Source organism: Nelumbo nucifera, chromosome 2 (genome assembly GCF_055504915.1).
Source record: "Nelumbo nucifera cultivar China Antique chromosome 2, China Antique-T2T, whole genome shotgun sequence".
NCBI classification, from domain to species: Eukaryota; Viridiplantae; Streptophyta; class Magnoliopsida; order Proteales; family Nelumbonaceae; genus Nelumbo; species Nelumbo nucifera.
In genome coordinates, this window is record NC_142650.1 from 52,375,793 (window position 1) to 52,396,791 (window position 20,999).

General features: G+C 46.1%; 1 protein-coding gene and 1 long non-coding RNA gene across 9 annotated transcripts; both read left to right on the top strand.

Moving 5' to 3' along the window:
- The first annotated feature begins 1,956 nt into the window (after positions 1 to 1,956).
- On the top strand, positions 1,957 to 2,988 carry SOUL-1 (SOUL heme-binding family protein). Its single transcript, XM_010264417.3, has one exon. It carries the CDS (start codon positions 2,176 to 2,178, stop codon positions 2,788 to 2,790), a length of 615 nt encoding a protein of 204 aa, XP_010262719.1. The 5' UTR covers positions 1,957 to 2,175; the 3' UTR covers positions 2,791 to 2,988.
- Positions 2,989 to 14,475: 11,487 nt separating this feature from the next.
- Positions 14,476 to 20,725, top strand: LOC104601175 (uncharacterized). 8 transcript variants are annotated; one of them, XR_016082102.1, is made up of 7 exons: positions 14,479 to 14,732; positions 15,245 to 15,385; positions 15,685 to 15,892; positions 18,454 to 18,627; positions 18,724 to 18,917; positions 20,399 to 20,443; positions 20,571 to 20,725. It is a non-coding gene; the product is annotated as an uncharacterized LOC104601175 (long non-coding RNA). The 8 variants fall into 8 exon arrangements; XR_016082103.1 differs by having other exon boundaries at positions 18,498 to 18,627; XR_016082100.1 differs by having other exon boundaries at positions 14,476 to 14,732; positions 18,454 to 18,917.
- The last annotated feature ends 274 nt before the right edge of the window (positions 20,726 to 20,999 follow it).

Sequence of the window (20,999 nt, forward strand, 5' to 3'; positions counted from 1 at the left end):
AATGCCCTTCGAATGCCATCTAATTATCTTTATCAACCATCCAAACATTGACAAAAAACCGAACAGTCCCAAATCCTAGCCTCTTTTATTCAAAAAGTTGGTGACTGTTCAGAAGAAACTAGAATTTGGAACAGTTCATGGTTGATAAAGAGAATTAGATGGCATTCTTAGGGCATTTTTGATTTTTCACATGTCACTTAATGGTTGATTAATGGACTGATTAATGGCAGGTACTGGATTGTCACATTTTGAAAGTTTGGGTATTGGATTGTCACATTTTGAAAGTTTGGGTACTGAATTGTCGCATTTTAAAGTTCGGGGACCAGATTGTCACTCGAGCCAAAGTACAAGGTACTGATAAGGAATTTTCCCAAAATTTTAATCCAATTTGTCCTTCAAGCTATTCCTCTCCATTCCATGAGTCTTGTTGAATTTCCTTAGAAAACCATAGACCACATGAACAAAATAATTAGGGATTTCTAGTGGGGTGTTTTCTCTTCTCAAAAACACCCTTATCGTTGGTGTTCCTGGCACACTCTTATGTTACCCAAATTTTATGGAGGATTAGGATTCAAAAATTTAAATTTAGTAAATCATGCCCTTCTTAAGAAAAATAGCCTAGAAGTATCTAAATGAGCAACATAAGTTATGGGCTAGGTCTGGAAGTCAAAATATCTCGAAAATCATAACATTATACCTTATTCAATGGTCTCTTTAGGTTCCATCTATTGAAAAGCTGTTTGCCCAAAAATTATTGAGTTAGCCTCAGAAATTTGTTATCTTGTAAATGAGAAATCTTCCTTTATTGTTCATCAGGTTCCTTAGATCCAACTGAATAATAAGTTCTACTGGATATCTTTTCCCTTATCTCCTCAGCTTCGGAATATGAATATTTCTCATCTGATTACTTCAGGTAAGTGAAATACTATCCTAATTCGTTCTCTCTTCTTAACAGAGGAAGCTTCAAATATTTTGAGAACACCTATTTTCCCCTCAAACAATGAAATGGATTGGGTCTAGACAAGTCACAAATCTGGAAAATATACAGTAAAGGAGGAATACAAAAAGAAACAATTAACTCCCCTTCCAAATGTATCATTTGATCTCAAGTTCTGTTTATCTAAAATCTGGAAACTTACTATTCCTCCGCGTTATCAATTATTTTTCTAGAAAGTAATTAATGATTTTATTCTAGTAAAGAATCTTCAGACAAACTCTATGTTTTGTGCAATGGGGAAGAAGAATCTCTCATGCATCTCTTTGTCCATTGTCAATTTTCTCATGCCATTTTGTTTGGAAATCCTTGGAACTTAAGATTACATAACATATTTCAAGATCTCGGATTTCCTGTATAAACAATTTATATGACCAAATTTCTTATAATCAAGTTCTTTTGAGAATCTTAGGGTGGATAACGATTGCCTGTTATTAAAGCTATAGGCCCGAATCAGGCCAGGAACAGGGCTTATGTTTCAGGCCCCGAACCAGGGCCTAGGGTATAGTCCTCTATCACAGGTGCAAAGCCCGCCCGGTCCAGCCCATGATCACCCCTCAACTCGCCTCAGAGTGAGGATAAGGATGGTAGACCATAGACGGACAGAAAACGGTGCTTTATTTGGTGAATCTACTATCATAAGGATCCTAATCTGACGGTTTTAGTTTTGAACTTTTGATTGCTTATATTTGATGGTGATGTTTTACTTTTGGTTAGGTTACGTAGGTCGTTGTACACATTTTGTTTGTAACAGATCCGTAGCGACCTTCTACCCAAAAACGACGCGATGAGGCTCAAATATCCCTGAGAGCTGAGACCCCAGAGTCACGTAGGCTAGGCACGTAACTTCTCGAAGGTCAAAACATGAGTCGTGGAAGCTCTGAGTCCACAAAACCATCTGATGATTCCCGCCGCTCATCCCAAACATATCCTCTCCTGCTGAGAGATTCATATACAGTGAATACTTGAATCCCAAGAAACCGACCAGGAAATCTCATCTTCTCCGTCACTCCCTCTTTATAAAGACCAGACACTCCACCGCTCTTTCAGCTTCTGTACTGCTGCGGCAATCTCAAATTTCAATCCACACGTAGAAAGTCATTCTGTTTCTTAAAAAGCTCGCTTTCAATTCAAGTGCCCCGTTCTCTCTTCACTCTACTTCTTCGATTTCAATAAGAAAGATGGGTTTGGTCTTTGGGAAAATCACTGTGGAAACACCGAAATTTGAAGTTCTCCAATCCTCCACAGACTATGAAATTCGGAAGTACTCTTCCTCAGTGGTGGCAGAAGTGACTTACGACCCGTCGGAATTTCGAGGGAACCCTGACGGCGGCTTCACTGTTTTAGCCAACTACATTGGCGCTTTGGGCAAACCACAGAACACAAAGCCTGAAAAGATTGCAATGACAGCTCCCGTTATAACCCAAACTTCGGAAACCACTGCTGAGAAGATTGCCATGACAGCACCGGTCGTCACCAAGAACGGTGGAGACGGTGAAAAGAAGATGGTGGCGATGCAATTCGTGTTGCCGTCCAAGTACACCAAGGCAGAGGAGGCTCCGAAGCCAACTGACGAGAGGGTGGTGATCAAGGAGGAAGGGGAGAGGAAGTACGGGGTGGTGAAGTTTTCAGGAATGGCAACAGATAAGGTGGTGGAGGAGAAAGTGGAGAAGCTAAAGCAAAGCTTGGAGAGAGATGGGTATAAGATTACAGGGAAGTTCTTGCTAGCAAGGTATAATCCACCTTGGACTTTGCCTCCTTTGAGGAGAAATGAGGTGATGATTCCTATTGAGTAGTGAGTTTGGTCCAGGCTCACTCCTTATCTTTGTAAAGTGTGAGTTTTGGGTTTTGCTTCTCTAGAGGTTGTCTGTGTAATCAGATCAGGAAAAAAATCATTAAACCTTTTTAGATCTTGTGACATGATTGAAAAACTGATTGTATGGCAGAAATAGGTTTCTGTCTCTTAAACAGAAAGATTTATTTGTTTCCCTATATGTGTCACAAGGACTTCAATGTGAGTCAGTTCCACTCAGGATTAAAATTTGTAACTTATGCGGCAATAGTCTGATGTGATTAACTTTTCTAAAAGTGTAAGGGTCCTTTGATGACACTTTTAAACTAGATCGACTCTTTATCTAATTGAACTAAGTTGGTACAGAATTGAATACCCCAGAATTAAGAAATTGCCACTGGAAAAAAAAAAGAGTTTTTGGATTACATATTCAACCATTGAAATGCTTTTTGCAGTTCATGAGCTGCAACTCAACATTTTCTATTATTTGGTCGTAGCCCCTGTTATTCATTTGGAAAACCTCATGGGGCATGCTGAATTGCTGATCACTTATCGTTTGCAAGCTTAGGATCTGGCTAATTCCATAGAATGGATTATCACTCTGATTCTAATCAGGATCTTTAGACATGCCTACTCAGGCTACTCAACTACCTATATTTACTTAAACATTTTCTTTTTCCGCTGCTTTGGGTAAGAGTGTAAAAGGCATATGTATTGACATAAATGCAAATTTGGCCAAAAAAAACGTATGAATGCAAATTTGGTTTGGTTTTGCATGATAAATTTTGTATGGTGTTTTAGTTGTCATATGGGTACAAACAAGGATTTTAAGACTGAAACATACCTGATGAAGGAAAATTTGGCCTGACCTCGCAATCACCCGACACGTGGCAAAAGCAAGCAACTCGGGGCAGCAGAACGCCCAAAACGAGCACCGAAAGTAAGTTCAAGCTCGCTACTGAGCCTGAACTCCACTAGACCGGATTCCCTACTAGGAGCCCGAGCTCCCTACCGAGAACCCGAGCTCCCTACTGGGAGTTCGAGCTCCCTATTAAGAACCCGAGCTCCCTACTAAGAACCCGAGCTCCCAACAAGGAGCCCGAACTATTTCGGGTCCTAAGCCTAACGAAGCCGTGACCCGAGCTGGCCCATGGCAGCTCGGAACACTCCCCGAACCGAACTCAAGACATCTCGCTCGCCACTCCGGCACTTCGCTTCCGAAACACCAGACTAACCAAACGTACCTGACACTGAGGACGTCCGTATCCAAGGGCGGCGCACCTGACTGATTTGGGATCTGACGCCTGACAGCCGCACTTCAAACGGCCTCCTGCCACCGTCGTTACCAGCCACAGAGACGGCTCCGACAAAAGGAGCAGTGGCGGTTCTGTCCGGCCAGAGGGGATGACATCCGAATTGGTAGGAGCTCAGAGATAATCATGCCCGATCTGACAGAAGCCTGGAAGTGAGTGCACGAGGTGGTTATAAAAGGCTCCCTACCCCCCAAGAACGAGGTATGCTAACTTTGCGCTATCTAGCTTATCTTGCCTTTGAAAGATTCTAACTTGAGCTTCGGAGCCCTTACGCTGGGTTCTCCCCGGAGCTTCTTCACCCCCTCCGTTTCAGGTCCCCTGCCACTCAGTTCAGAGGCAAGATCGTTGACAGCTAAGACCGGCCGGATTGTGCATCATCAATTGGCGCCGTCTGTGGGAAACGCTACAAAAGGCCTCCCTCCAAACTCTCATACCCCTTTCTTCTTCTTTGAAAAACTCAACACTCATGGCCTCTTCCAACAACGCCGGACGCGGCACAGAGACAAACACCACCGGGGAACAGCCTCAAGTTCCCGTGGTATGCGTTGGGCAGTTCACCATCCCCCTCTCGGTGGACGGAATTCCCAATCTGAATACGCCACAAGCAGTGGCGCCTGTAAACCTTCCTGCCACAAACATCCCCTTTCCTCCCCCCATCGAGACTACCTTCGCTGAACCAACCACCGTCCCCCTGGCAGCTAGCCAAAACCGGTTGGACGACCTGATGCAGTGCATGCGGGCAATGCAAGCCCAGATGCAACAGTTCCAGCAACACCAGCTTCACCAGCACCAAGTGTTGCACAACCTCTCCCAGTATCACTATCAACAGCAGTTCCCCCAACTGCCACCGAACCAACCACTACTTCCACCTCGGCACCCTGCTCCGAAGCCGGTCAAGGCCTCTCCGCAGGATGGGCGCCCCCACCAAGGAAAGGCCTCCAGGCCCCAGAACCCCCCAAACAGCCAGGCCTCGTCCCCAGGCCGAAGAGAGAGAAAAGTCATCCCCGCCTCGCAGCTCGCAGGCGGGTCGAGAACCTCGCCCGCGAGATCGGCACCTCGGGGCTCCAAACCGGAGTTCCCACTCACGGAAAACCGATTCGGCGCACTGGCAGCAGCGGACTACCAGCATTCCGGGCCCATCGAGCTCGGCAACACGGAGGCCAGCAGCGCCAGTACAAGGCGCACTCAACAGCGAAGGCGCCGGCGAAGTCGACGAACCGCCACCCGCGTCCTGTTAGAGCTCAGAGGCAAAGGCGAGACGAGCTCGGACGAGGTAGGAGTTGCCCCGATTCTCTCAGTTCCTTCCCCCCCCCCCCCCCCGCGTCAGAACTCCTGGTAGTCCCCTTGCCCAGAGATTTCAAGCTCCCACCTCTAGACAAGTATGACGGGTCCTTCGACCCCAACGACCACGTTGACGCTTTCCAGTCCCAAATGCACCTCGCCAGAGCCAGCGAATCATGCATGTGCGTGGCTTTCACCACCACCCTCAAGGGGGTAGCCCGCACTTGGTACAGGAACCTGGCCCCCGGGTCAATAAAGTGTTGGGCTCAGTTCGTGCAGGTCTTCACTGCACACTTTGTCACCAGCAAACGGTACCCTAGAGCAGAGGAAAGCATCTTCGGGGTAGTACAAAGGGAAGGAGAACCCATACGGGGCTACATCAAACGATTCAATGAAGCATGCTTACAGATACCGCGGTTAGACCCCGCGGTGCAGCTCGCGGCAGCAAAAAGAGGGGTGACGCACAAAGAGTTCAAATGGCACATGGTAGCTAACCAGCCCGCGACCGTGGCCGAATTTCTCAAGCTCGCAGACAAGTTCATGAGGATGGAGGAAGAAATCAACCAACGAACCGAGGGCGGAAACGAGAAAAGAAAGAGGGATGGCGAGCCCTCTAACTCAGTCGACCGGAAAAACCCGGCCCGGGACCCAAAACCGAACCAGTCGTTCCGAGCTCCCCTACCAGTTCGGACGGATTACACGCCACTGAACACAAGGCGGACCGAGATCTTAATGACAATCAAGGACGCCCCGTACATGAAATGGCCACCTCGCCTAAAGGGAAATCCGAACGAAAGAAACAAGAATTTGTATTGTAGTTTCCATAGGGACCATGGTCACAGTACCGAGCAGTGCAATAATCTCCGAGACGAAATAGAGAGGCTCATCCGTCGCGGATACTTGAGAAACTTTGTACAGCACAACAATAATAACAATAAAGCAGATCGGCCGGGCGAGCACGAAAAGGACGCCCCCGAATCTAGCAGCAGGCCTGCCGAACCGTTGCAGCGACAGCCTCCGATAGAGAGGCCAATTCGGGGAACCATCCATGTAATTGTGGGAGGTTCGGTGGTAGCAGGGTGTACCTCGACAGCAGCCCGGACTTCAGTTCGCGAAGCGGTCCTCGAGGAGCAGAACCCTCCGAAAAGGCCAAAGACCGAAGAACCAATCCTCTTCACGGAAGACGACGCGCGAGGAGTTCGCTACCCCCACGATGACGCGCTTGTCATTAAACTAAGGATCAGCGACTTCGAGGTCAGACGCGTACTTGTAGATTCGGGCAGCTCGGCGGACATCCTCTTCAAATCAGCGTTTGATCAGCTACAACTGCCGAAGAGCGAACTGAAGCCCGCAAACACTCCCCTGGTGGGCTTCAGCGGAGAGGAAGTCAGGCCCCTCGAAAAAATAACGGTACCTGTGGAAGTCGGCACGTGGCCTTATGCGGTCAGACTCAACCACGACTTCCTGGTGGTCGCGACCCCCTCCCCATACAATGCCATAATAGGGCGGCCAATCACGCATATCCTACGAGCGGTGGTCTCCACCTACTATTTGGCCATGAAGTTCCCTACGGACTTCGGTGTGGGGGTAGCGCGGGGCGACCAGCTCGAGTCCCACAAGTGCTACGGTGCCGCCCTAAAGGGAAAGACCAAGGCAGCCGGCGACCTCGATCTGGAGCGTTCCGCGGAACAAGGCGAGGAACGAGCCTCGCCCACAGAGGAAACAATCGCGATTCCAACCTCGCCTACGGACCCAGCTCGCACACTCCAGATCGGTGCTTCTGTCAAAGAACCCTTACGGACCGAACTGGTAAGTTTTTTACTTCGAAATTTAGATATTTTTGCATGGTCCGTGGTCGATATGCCCGGTATTGACCCTGGCCTTATAACTCACAAACTTAACACCGACCCTTTAGTTAGACCCGTTAGACAGAAGAAACGGAACTTAGCCCCAGAACGCTGGAAGGCGGTCGACGAGGAAGTCGAGAAGCTCCTCGCGGCAGACTTCATAAGGGAAGTCCATTACCCGAGTTGGGTGGCCAACCCTGTGTTGGTGAAAAAGGCGAACGGCAAGTGGCGCATGTGCGTCAACTACACCGACCTGAACCGAGCTTGCCCGAAGACTGCTTCCCCCTCCCCAGGATCGACTGCCTAGTGGACGCGACCTCGGGACATGAATTGCTAAGCTTCCTGGATGCCTACTCAGGCTACAACCAAATCCGGATGGACCAGTCCAATGTGGAAAAAACCAGCTTCATAACCGAGTTCGGTCTGTACTGTTACAAGGTCATGCCCTTCGGATTAAAAAATGCCGGGGCAACCTTCCAAAGACTTGTAAATAGGCTATTTCGACCCCTGATTGGCACGAAGATAGAGTGTTATGTAGACGACATGATTGTCAAGACACGGTTTTCACAAGAGCTAATAAAAGACTTGGTTTCTGTCTTCGAAATCCTACGTCAGTTTAGCATGAAATTGAACCCCAACAAATGTGTCTTTGGCGTCACCTCGGGCAAATTCCTAGGCTACGTTGTCAATCGGCGTGGTATCGAGGCCAACCCAGACAAGATAAAAGTCATCATAGATATGAGACCGCCTCGGAAAGTAAAAGAAGTTCAGAGGCTAAACGGCCGCATAGCCGCTCTAAGCCGCTTCATGTCCAAGTCAGCAGATCGCTGCCTACCCTTCTTCAAAACAATCAAAGGCAAAGGGTTCGAGTGGACCCAAGACTGCCAGCTCGCGTTTGACGAGCTAAAAGGTTACCTCGCCAGTTTGCCAACCTTAGCTCGGCCCGAGGAAGGCGAAGTCTTAGAACTGTACATCTCGGCTAGCGACGAGGTGGTCAATTCGGTACTAGTAAAGGAAGCAGACCGGATCCAACGGCCAATATATTATGTTAGTAAAATCTTGCAGGGAGCAGAGACAAGGTACCCGCAGATAGAAAAGCTAGCGTATGCACTGGTGATAGTAGCACGGAAACTCCGCTCGTACTTCCAGGCTCAGACCGTCATCGTCCTGACCGACAAACCTCTGAGACAAGTTTTACTCAAACCCGAGGTTTCCGGCCGACTGACGAAGTGGGCCATCGAACTCAGCGACTACGATCTCCAGTACAAGCCAAGAACTGCCATTAAGGCCCAAGCCTTGGCAGATTTTATCGCAGAATGCACATTTAGCCTCGAAGCCCCTGAGCCGGTCGAGCCCGAGATCCCCAGTTCAGGCGAGCTCAGAGCTCCCAAGTCAAACGAGTCCGAACCCCGTGAAGTAGCAGCCAGTGTAGCATCCCTCCTGGTTAGACCAAGCGCGAACTGGGATGAGGAGCCCTGGATCCTTCACGTAGATGGCTACTCGAACCAGCAAGGCAGCGGGGCTGGAATAGTGCTACGCGGCCCGAGCGGAACAAAGCTGGAATACGCACTACGCTTTGAGTTTGCGACATCCAACAACGAGGCGGAGTACGAGGCACTGATAGCCAGGCTAAACCTAGCGCACAAGGTTGGAGCAAAGCACATAGTTATCTGTAGTGATTCCCAGCTCGTGGTCAACCAAGTTACAGGCGAATACGAAGCGCGCGAGCTCACAATGATTGCATATTTGGCAAAGGTAAAGGAGACTCTGCTCAACTTCCAGTCACACTTCATCAAGCAAATCCCGAGGTCGGAGAACGCTGAGGCCGACGCCCTGTCCCGACTAGCTAGCACGAGCCACAACGCGAGGAGAACCGTGTACGTAGAGGACTTACCTCGGTCCAGCATTCTCGGCAGGGCAGAAGGGGTCGCTCCCGTCACTGAAGCAGAGCCGAGCTAGATCGACCCACTCGCGAGCTTCCTGCTAGACGGAACCCTCCCCGCGGACCGCAACGCAGCCAAGAGGGTGTAGCGCTAGGCAGCCAAATACGTCATGATAGACGAAAGGTTGTACCGACGATCCTACACGCTCCCCACCTGCGATGCTTGCGCCCAGCCGAAGCCGGGCTGGTACTCCGCGACACTCATGAAGGCTTGTGCGGCGGACACCTGGGGGGCAGAGCCATCGCCCAAAAAGCACTTCGCTAAGGATACTACTAGCCAACGATGAAGACAGAGGCAATCGAGCTCGTCAGAAAATGCGACAAGTGTCAGAAGCATGCCAATATCCACCATCAGTCCGCTACCGACCTCAAATACCTCACCAGTCCATGGCCCTTCGCCCAATGGGGCATCGACCTCTTGGGGCCATTCCCACCAGTGATAGGCGGGAGAAAATTCCTAGTAGTGACAGTAGATTACTTCACAAAGTGGATAGAAGCTGAACCCCTGACAATAGTTACAGCCCGAAACATACATAACTTCTTTTGGAAGAACATTGTATGTCGCTTCGGGCTACCTCGGGTACTGATCTCCGACAACGACAAACAGTTCGAGGATATCAAGTTCCAAGAATGGTGCCAAAGTATGGGAATTAGTCAGAACTTCACGTCGGTCGCACACCCGCAGGCAAATGGCCAAACAGAAGTAATGAACAGAGCCATCCTCCACGGATTGAAAGCACGATTAGACCGAGCCAAAGGTTTGTGGGCAGACGAACTACCAAGTGTTCTATGGGCTCACCGAACCACGGAAAAAACTGCCACAGGAGAGACCCCCTTTAACCTCACCTACGGCATCGAGGCGGTGATCCCGGCAGAAATCGAAGTACCCACGCTGCGACTAGAAGCATACGACGAACAGACAAACGAGGGCGAGTTACACACCAACCTCGACCTACTGGACGAAGTGAGAGACCTCGCGCACATCCGAACTGTGGCCTACCAGCAAAAGGTAGTTCGGTATTATAACGCGCGAGTAAAGAAGAGGAACTTCCGCGTCGGCGACCTGGTTCTCCGTAAAGTCATGGTGCCTGAACCCGGCGTAGGGAAAGTTGGACCAAATTGGGAAGGACCCTACAGAGTAAAGAAAGCACTCGGTGGGGGGGCATACGAGCTCAAAACACTAGAAGGAAAACAAGTACCCCGAGCATGCAACGTCGTCAACTTAAGAAGATACTACCTATAAACCACCAAGGCAAGTACCCCGAAGCCGAGGTAAAAAATGAACTAAAGGACCGAAATGGTCAGTTCGGCAAAAAACGCAGCTCGAAGACAGGACAACCAGCACTTGAACAAAAAAGCCATTTCATTTCAGATAAAGGTGTACATTCAAAAAAAAAAAGAGAGCAAAAGCCACTTCATCTTTTACAAGTTAGGGGCTACTTCATCATTATCAGAAGTCACTTCGACAACACCCGAAGGACCTGCCTCCCCCTCGGAGTCTGGTTCGGCATCCGCAGCATTAGCCATCTCTTGAGTAATGCGCAAAGTGGATATGGCGCTGGTATCGAGCTCGGGGTACGTATTCCGGATCATCCACCGGCTTAGCATGAAACCCCTCCTGTAGGAATCCACCATCAGATCATCGAAATCCGGCGAAGCAATATAATCACTAACAGCTTTTTTCTTCGCGTCTTCGATGCCTTGAAAGAAGATCTGAGTCCTCTCCCTGATATCCTCTTGAAGATACTCGACCTGATGCTGCAGGTCCAGCTTTAATTCCGCCATATGCTTCACCACCACTCCCATGGCCTCAGCATCTCTCTGAGACCTCGCCTGCCTAGACCGCGCGAGGCGAGCAACCTCCTCGGTAGCTCGTGCCTGCCTCGAGCACCTCTCCACCTAGTTCGCCAAGGCGTGAATAGAAGAATTCACCTACCAAAGGGAAACAAGGGATCAAAGGAACGAATAGAAGAATAAAGACCGAAGAACTCTAAAGAAGGGAGCATTTACCACCATGGCTTGGGTAACGACACGGCAGGCCACTTGGTGCAGAGGGAGCTCGGTCCATGCCGCAACTTCCTCGGGAAACATGGCCTCCTTACTCCGTTGAAGAATGTGAATAGGTGACAGCACACTCTTGAAGTCCCCCGGGGCCTCCGAGCCCGACGGCCCAGCTCGCGTATGGGCAGACTCGGAGTAAGCGGGAGCCCCCGCCGGTTCCTGCATAGGAGGAACCATCTCGGGCTCCATAGGCTGATCCTCCACCGGGTATTCCGGTACCTCGGGCTTCGCACCCTGGGGTGGCTCGGCGCGAGCTCACTTAGCCACCCATTTTCTCCTCTTCATGCCCTAGAAAAAGTGCCCACCTCGGGTCCCTCGAGAGTCCATCGTACCTACGAAAAGGAGTTCGGCATCAGTAAAACAAGTAAAAGAAGAGCAAGATAGGATCACTAGGGGAAGAACCTACCCGAACTCAGGCCAGCAGCAATAAGCTTGGCCTCCGTCAGATACCGTTGACACTCCAGCCCAAGCCGCGCCCATTGCCAAAGGCCCTTCGCCGTCTCTTTATCGAGTGTGACGCCGGAGTCGGGAGCGGCCATCCCCCAGCCGGTCTAAAACGGCCACCCCAGCGCACTTCGCACCCCGAAATAGTCCCGCTTCCACGTCGGGACCTTATTAGGGAGTCCGTGTAAGAGCTTGAAGCCTGGGCGAGGAGACAGGTAGTATGCCCGCCTATGCCCAGGAAGGGGACCCGCTTGCTTTTTCAGCATTAAAATAGAGGAAAAAAATCTCCAAATCCAAAGGAAAGTTCTCGTCACAGAATAAGGAAATCATCCCCACCAAATTCCTAATGGAGTTCGGGTGAAGCTGGCTGACCGTCACACCGAAGTGGTTTAGAACCTCGACGAGAAGAGGATGAAAAGGCAGCCGCAGCCCCGCAGTGGGCTGCTCCCGGAAAATCATGATCTCATCAGGACCGTGTTCCCAAGGGAAGCTACCCGTAGGGATGAAGTAGGCGTGCTCCCCGGGCAAGTTGTAGTAGTCTATGAGGGATTGAAGTCCCTCAGGCGTCATAGTCGAAGGGCCGAACTAATCTAAAGCCCGGCCAAGACGGGAGGTGGACGCCAACCTACCCGAGGCACCTCGGCCTGTAGGTTCAACCTCTTCCTCAGGACCTACATCGGGCTCACTTGAACTACCGGGGGACGCAAATTGGTTCGTAGAACCTGCATCAGACCCGCTTGAACTGTCTGAACCCTCCGAACTAGACATCAGGGAATGGAACGAGATTCTAAGAGCACTCACCCGAGAAAAAGACTGAAGTAGACCACGAAAGCTCGAACAAGAAAGGAACCTGGGACGCGAGCTGAAGAGCCTGGACGCGAACTGAAACTTAGGCGTGAGCTCAAGAGGTATAGTAGCAAGGACTGGGCCCCCCTCGCTATTTATATCCACAGCGGCCGGAAAGCGACGGCCCAGATTGAAGCCAATCCAACGGCCCACAGCCGCACTAACCGCACGTCTTCCGAAGCCGACCAGCGCACGTCTTTCCGAAACTGACGAGGCGTCGCGCACGTCCTGTCAAAGATGACGGGGCATCGGCACGCATCTTCTCGAAACTGACAGGGTGTCAGCGCACGTCTCCTCGCAATAAAAGCATCTGCAGCACGACTCCCGAACGTCCACCATCACGTCTCCCAAACCCGCGCCTTTTTTGAAAATCAAATTAAAGCGAGCGCCCTCAGTACGGACCAAAATCCTCCTGCTACCTTACGAATTCCCCGCGCCAAGAATAGGACCCTTGTCGCAGGGAGTGGGGGGCAATTGATGAAGGGAAATTTGGCCCGACCTCACAATCACCCGACACGTGGCAAAAGCAAGCAACTCGGGGCAGCAGAACGCCCAAAACGAGCACCGAAAGTAAGTCCAAGCTTGCTACTGAGCCTGAACTCCACCAGACCGGATTCCCTACTAGGAGCCCGAGCTCCCTACTAGGAGTCCGAGCTCCCTATTAAGAACCCGAGCTCCCTACTAAAAACCCGAGCTCCCTGCAAGGAGCCCGAACTATCTCGGGTCCTAAGCCTCACGAAGCCGTGACCCGAGCTGGCCCATGGCAGCTCGGAACACTCCCCGAACCGAACTCAAGACATCTCGCTCGCCACTCCAGCACTTCGCTTCCGAAACACCAAACTGACCAAACGTACCTGACACCGAGGACGTCCGTATCCAAGGTCGGCGCACCTGACTGATTTGGGATCTGACGCCTGACAGCCGCACTTCAAACGGCCTCCTGCCACCTCCACCTGCCACCGTCGTTACCAGCCGCAGAGACGGCTCCGACAAAAGGAGCAGTGGCGGTTCTGTCCGGCTAGAGGGGATGACATCCGAACTAGCAGGAGCTCAGAGATAATCATGCCCGATCTGACAGAAGCCTGGAAGTGTGTGCGCGAGGTGGTTATAAAAGGCTCCCTACCCCCCAAGAATGAGGTATGCTAACTTTGCGCTGTCTGGCTTATCTTGCCTTTGAAAGATTCTAACTTGAGCTTCGGAGCCCTTACGCCGGGTTCTCCCCGGAGCTTCTTCACCTCCTCCGTTTCAGGTCCCCTACCACTCAGTTCAAAGGCAAGATCGTTGACGGCTAAGACCGGCCGGATTGTGCATCATCAATACCTATTTTACATTGATCAATTTTGACTTTCGTTTTAAATGCAAAAGCGACGTCTTATTCTTATCAAACAATTGCAAAACTGAATTGGATTACAAATATATTTTGGTTCTACATTTGCAGTCTTACCAAACACACTCTTGAGTCATGGTTTTGAAGGCTCAACTCTTGAGCCATGAACCAATAAGGACTGGTTCGTTGGTGTGTTAATTGGTTTGTTCTAACGTTGATATGGAATCAAGTCCCGCAACTAGCAATTTGGGAAAAAGGGGCCAAGGGGAAGTTATTAATGGTGCATAGCAGTGAATACCAAAGAAAAGGAAAGAGTTATGAAGCATATGCTGTGACAATGGTTTAAGCATCAGGGTCTTGGTTTGAGGCTCTGACCCTTGTTAGACTAGGCATACGTGTCATGCCTCAAGGCTTATGCTAGGAAAGATATGCCTCAAGGCTTCTAAAAGTGTAATAATTACAGTATAAGGCGGTGGTTTAGAGCCGGTGCTCTTTAGAAGAAGATCTTCTAAAAAAACACCCCAAACGGGGCCCTAAATTAAAGAAAAACAAAAGCTGTGCGGCGGTCTTTGGCACCTGGCACGAGGCTTTATTGTTTGAACCGGATTTGAGCCGGTCTAAAACCTAAAATGCCAAAACCTTTGGATTCCCGTGTTTGATCTTCCTTTTGTTTCCGCAACTCACGTCCTCTATCTCCTTTCCCTCGTCTTTCTACTGCTGTTGCTGGTACTGATCTCTAGTGTTTTTGATTCCCTCTTTTTTCTCTCTAAACTCTCGAGGGTTTTTTGTTGATATTACGCCTTCCACTTGCCATTACGAGTAATAACATGGATGGATTCGACATGGCTGATCTCGGCGCTTCCCTTTCTCCTGCTGCTACTGCCGGTAAAGCAAAACTGACTTTAACTCTAACCCCTCTCTCTGTCTGTCCGACTCTTTGTTCTTTTCCTATCTCTCTCCCTCTCTCTGTTTGTCCGACTCCTGCTGCTATTGTGTATTGCTATCGTTTGTTTGTATTTTGTTGCTGCTGTTATTTATTCCTTTTTTTTTTAAGATTTCAAGCAAGAACAAATTGCTCTAGTTAGCTCAAAATTCAATTCAAGACTAGTACCAGATTAGGAAGGTCCAAAAGAGATTTCCCTGTAGTCCATCTATTTTGTTAGTTTAGTTTCTAGAGATTTTTTTTTTTTAAGAATTTATCATTAGTTGATTTATATGCATCGTTACCTTTTGATTCTCTCTTACAAGTAGATTTTTTCTTTTTTCCTTCCATTCTTTTTCCCTTAAATTTTGTCTTTGTCCCCTATTCCTAATATTGGTACTTATTCATTAAGTCTATTTATTAAGGCATTAATCTGTCTCTGTATTTCCTAGTTTAATGTCCTAAAATTTTTCAGGACATTGAGGTGAACAACCGGAAGGTTAAGGTGCATTGTGGCAATGCCTCCGTATTTGAACGCTTACCTGATTGTGTCAAAATTTAAGTGGATACAGGAACTCCTTTGGCTTCAGACATGTGTTTGTGTGTGGTTTTAAAGGTAGAATTTGCATACCTTCTTTCTGCAGCTTAGATCCAATACAAGTCTTTGTTTGCCAACAATACGTACAACATCTTTGAGCTTTTCAAGGTCCATTTGTCCATCTTTGAAAACATAATGCCATAAAAATCAGCCTGGATTAATCTCTCACACACCAAAATTACTGTATTCCATATACAGTAATTAAGTACTTAACAAAAAGAAGAAAACGCACACACACACATAATATGAAGTAGCTGCTGTCCAGTATCAACCTGGGTTAATCTCTCACACACCAAAATTTCAATAAATAAGTACAGTTCTTCGCAACAACAGGACTTCCAAGTCAAAGACAGAATACCATGCGATAGCACCTCAACCATATGAGAGAATTAGATGAGGGAGGGGAATTCAGTCATTCATCAGAAGTAGATAGTAATCATCATCTTACCCGGATAGGCATGCAAAGCCTCAATTGCTGCTGACATACTCAATGCATCTGCTCCCAACATTATTACATTACCACCTGTAAGTCCATCCTGTTTGTACAGGTTTGCATATTCTGCTGCTGACTTATTTGATTCAAAATTTGTTATAAGACTTGACTTGTCCTCTTTCAAATCCCGGGGGGTAGATCCAACAATTTGTTTCACTTTTCCCTGAAAATTTTGAAGTTAAAACAGGAAAAAAGAAAGGGAAAAAAATGGTGATTCCGGACCACAGTACTTTAAAAATACCAATCACATTAGAAGTTTAACAAGTAGTAGCTGATAAGATCCTACAAAGAGGTTAAGCGATAGAAAGAAATGGTTGATCAACTCAACTTTGTAGGTAGACAGTTCAATCACTGACTCTAACTGCGGTCACAGCATACTTGAACTTGAAGTATGGCTATCAAATGACTGTACCAGAACTAATGTCTGTGAGGAAAAACTTTATAAGAGTGGTCCATTTACAATCTTTTATTTGGAACTTTCCTTTTTCCATTATCCTGAGTTTGTATCAATTGAACAATTTGGATTGATTTACAAGGAACAACAGAATGATAGCAGTATTCAGTGAAAAATGTTAAACATTCATGGCTGCTCCATTATAACCTGACCCCCAAGGATGGGGAGAGCCTTCAAGGGAACAATGAAAGATCTGATTGCTACATTTCAGGCTCAGATGGTGAGAATACAGCAACAAGGGGCAGAGATATTGGCCCTACTATAAGGCTTTAAGGTAGGAGACTTTTCGAGCCTAGAGAGTAGATGGAAGGACCATGAAAATTTAGAAGCTACATTCTACATACAGGGATTCCAAATCTGCTACCAAATCAGATGCATAAACATGTGAATTGCTGATACATCTGGTAGCAGTACAGATCTAGGCTTTGTGGACTGGTATTCCTAAGTGCACACATACATACATACATACATACATACATGGTAGACTGGATACAGATCTAGCTTTGTGGCATTTTTTTTAGCCCAAAGTGGTCACTTGAAATCCATGTTCTCACTCTTGTCAGCCCAAGATTTTACCATAAAACCAAATAATGGGGTGTGTGTGTAAAATTATTGGATGACACACTTGTATATTATAAACAAGCTTTAAATCTCAAAGCTTTGATCTCCTTTGAGACAAGGTCCAGTTCTTATAGCTCCTCTTATAATAGGATGCTGAAAAGGGAACATGGTTTCAGCATTTTAAGTAGTAAGATTTAAGCTAGCTCCATTCTACCCATTGTGGAGGCCCTGGTCTTGCTTGAGAAGACTTTAACAGTGGATAAGTAGAAAGAAATAGGAATTGAAATACCAAATCATGGTTCTGATGCTAACCTGTTTGTGAGCAGAAATTTGTTCAATCATCAAAGGTTGAACGTTGAGCTGTTGTGAACTTCTTAGCTTGTTGTGACATACACAGTCTTGTTAGAGATCTAATCAAATGTGGGGAACAAAAAGGAATTGAGATACCAAATCAGGGATGGTGTCAGCGAATCACAATTCAACCAAGTTCTGAACATTGAACTGGGTCAAATCATTGAGGTTACTTTTGCTAAAACAACTGCCCCTTTTGTCAACAGTTTTGGAAAGAGCCTCTGACTGCAAGTTCCTAGATTGGAAGTGAGCTCCAAAGTTCATGGTGATTGTTGCACGGAAAAGTCACCACACCCCATGTGAACTGTGTTGCCATAAAATGCTTTGAAATTTACTAGTTTATCTGGATTCAAAATGATATGTCATAAAGTGGCGTACTATTTGTCCATGGGATAAATGCAGAAATTTGCTGTCTTTAAGTATGGCATGTTCTAATATGCATGCCTGCAAAAAGCAGCGAATTTCCATTTTATAAAGATCCAATTATCCATCCCTTCTTCTGCTAGATTGGGGCACAGGGTTATTTTGTTAGAATGTGTGGTTGTGTGTGAGTGGGTCTAAAATCATGGCTCATGTGGAACGATTATGGAGCTTCCACTTCTTCCTGAGGTAGAAGTGGAGCTTCTTTATTTTCCAGTGGGGTATCTTGAGATAGTGTGGCAGTCTAGTACAACTTACCTGCTCCTGATTCTATTTGAATGTTTGGGCCCCTCTTCTATTTGCCTCCTTTACTAATGCTTGCTGCTACATTTGGCTGTCCATGTTTGACAGCCTGGGCTTTCCATAGGCTCTCTGTGTGAAACATAAGCCCACAGCCATGCATCCAGTGCCTTTACCATTAGTCCATTACATGGAGTTTGTGTGGATTAACATGTCATGCAAACATAGCCCTGTGGACAGCACAGGCTGTCAAACGTGGACGGTTATGTTTTTTTCACAATGTACATGCAACTATGCAACGTCTCCTTAAGTAGTATGATTTAAGCAAGTTGTATTAAGCTGAATATGCTCTCTAGTTGGAGATTATACTAGAAACTAATCTAATGGTTACTGATTGTTCACTAGTGGCAGATATCTAGCATGATTGGTTGAGATACATATGGCATGTTGAAACTGTAATACATTTTTGCAATTTTTTCATTTTATGTCTTTCTTTGGGGTTCTAATTGGTTATGCTGATTTACTGAAATATTGTTATAACCAGCCCACTTATTTGTGCAATTTCAGAAGCTGACTTAAGACATGTTGTCAACATTGTGATGTTTCTGTAGTGTGCGAGACAAGGGTTTGCATTGGGGTTGACTGTTGTAGTTGATGCTATTCCTAGCATTAGAGTGGAGTCTTTGATGAAACTAATAGTTAATTTGTTAGAGGTCTCTTCTTCAATGAAGGGTCAGGCAAGTGCATGCTAAATCATGCTTTGAAGAATACTGGTATATGGTTGCCACTCTCTGCGTGTGATATTTTTCAGTTCCTTCTTTGTGCAATTTCAGGAAGCAAGGGATTGTCTTTTAGGTCGTCTATTTGCTTATGGCTCTCTTGTCCGATCTGCGTGAATAGCTCAAGAGTGGGTTTCCAATAAAAATACTCCTCTTGTCAAGGAATTCATCAACCATGTCATCTCTCTTGCTGCTAAGAAGCGCTATTTGCAAGAGCCAGCTGTCTTGGTTGTTTTAAACTTGGTTGAACAGGTACTTTATTCTCATCTAGTTTTTATGAGAACACTTATGCTTTGTTACCTGTAAAACATGTTAAGTCTTTATAACAATCATCTACAGTGATTTTAATGCTGTTTATATTCATGTTTTTTTTTTTATCAGTCTCATTAAACTTTCTATATATTTTAGGGATTGTTTATCCCTATTTTTATAGTCCCATTACCATTTATAAATTAAAGAATCATCTACGAGTTATAAACAAACAGCAAGCGTATGGTTATACAACAAAGACTTAATTCAAAGCTCACTAGGAATAAGAATGAAATCTCATTGTGGTTTAAAAGAGAGGCCCCACCCCACCCTGTTACTAGATATAAAAGAAAAGCAAAAATTGCTTGCTTGAGCCACACAAGCACACACATAGAGGAGCTCTTGCTGCTATCAAGTATCTATACCTGATTTTTGCAGAAATCCATGAAGTAGCCATTGACAAATTTCGTGTCTTGAATTAACACAAGATATGGGGCCAAATTATACATAAGAATTTATAATAGGGCTGAGTTAACATGATTTATACAAAGCCCTCCATATAAATTAGTTAGATATCTTTTGGTCATTTGCAATAAAAAATTGCTGTCCCTTGACAGATCAGATCAGTGAAACGGGACTTGTGTATCTAAATCTACTACTGTTGGAATAAGGCTTTATAGATATGATTAAGTTGGAATACTTTTGCTTCAAGTTTTACTTTGTTCCCTTTTTACTTGTGGAATGGCAGTTTGGAGAATAGAAAAGGAGGTTAATGGATTGATGTGGGTGGAGGAATGGCATAGAACTGAATGCCTAAGGGGTGCAACTTGGGTAAGCCTGGGTTAGGCATATGTTAAAATTTGAAAGGGCTTGGTCTGAGGGCCTGGTTCTAATGCAGTGAAGTTTCTTTAAATTGGGTAACCAATTTGCTGGACCCCTTTGAATGAGTTGTGTAATGGCTCAGAGAATGAGTTGCGTAACCATTCCCCAGAACCAAATTCTCTCTTTCAACCCCTTGCCTTGCTAACCATCTGCCAGCCCATTGCAGTTCTATAAGTCCACTGAACAACAACAAACCTGTCCCTTTTTAGCTCGGGAATCTCCCTCATGATGTGCCTGTACTACCAAGGACATCTTCATTACAAACCCACTCTACCACCACTTTTAAATCCCCTTCAATGATGTTATTCGTTAATTTGGTTCTTTTGACCAGCTTCAACCCTTGTAATACCCTAGGATTTCAACTCTAACTGCATCCCCTATCTGTACTTACATTTGTAGGATCTCACAGATAATAGAACCTTTTATGCTTAGAAATGCTCTATTCAATTTTTCAAGGATGATTTAACACCTCAATTCATTAACATTTCCCATTCTATCCGTGCAATTCATTTTTTAAATTGTTTATTAGTTGCATTTGTTGAATTGTCATCAGTTGCAAAATTTTGATGTTATAAATAACTTAAATCAACATTCTTTTGCAGCTCAAGTGTCAAACATCCAAGTTGGCTAAAGTTAGCCCTTACAAAGTGAGAAAACAATATTCTTTTAAAGATTTTCACTTCATTTTACTTGATCTTGTATTTTGAGCATTGACCAAATTTTTATTGATAGACATAATCCATTCCCTAACAATTTATATGGTATGGTTTGCAGGTTCAACCATTATGTTAAATGGATTTGCATTGGAAGACATGTTACCTTATCTTGGAAATTGGATTTTTTTTAATTCCTTGTACTTTTATACATCAATTGAATATTGTATTTAAACAATTTGTTTTGGATATTATAATAATAAATAATTCAATTAATAGATTTTTGTTTTAATTACATTTTTTATTTAAATTTTTTTATGTATCTCAGTATCAATTGTCATGAGATTTGTATCAAACAAGTATTAAATTGAGATTTGTCATGGAATTAAGTTAGTAAAAATAAAAAAATCAAAGCCGGCGGTCATGCAACTGTCGGCTTAGCCATAAACAAGCTATAGTAACGGTCAAATAGGACCTAGCCGGCAGCTTAGACTGCCACCTAAGAAGTCAACTAGAGTTTTCACTGGCCTAAGGTGGTGGTCAAATAGAA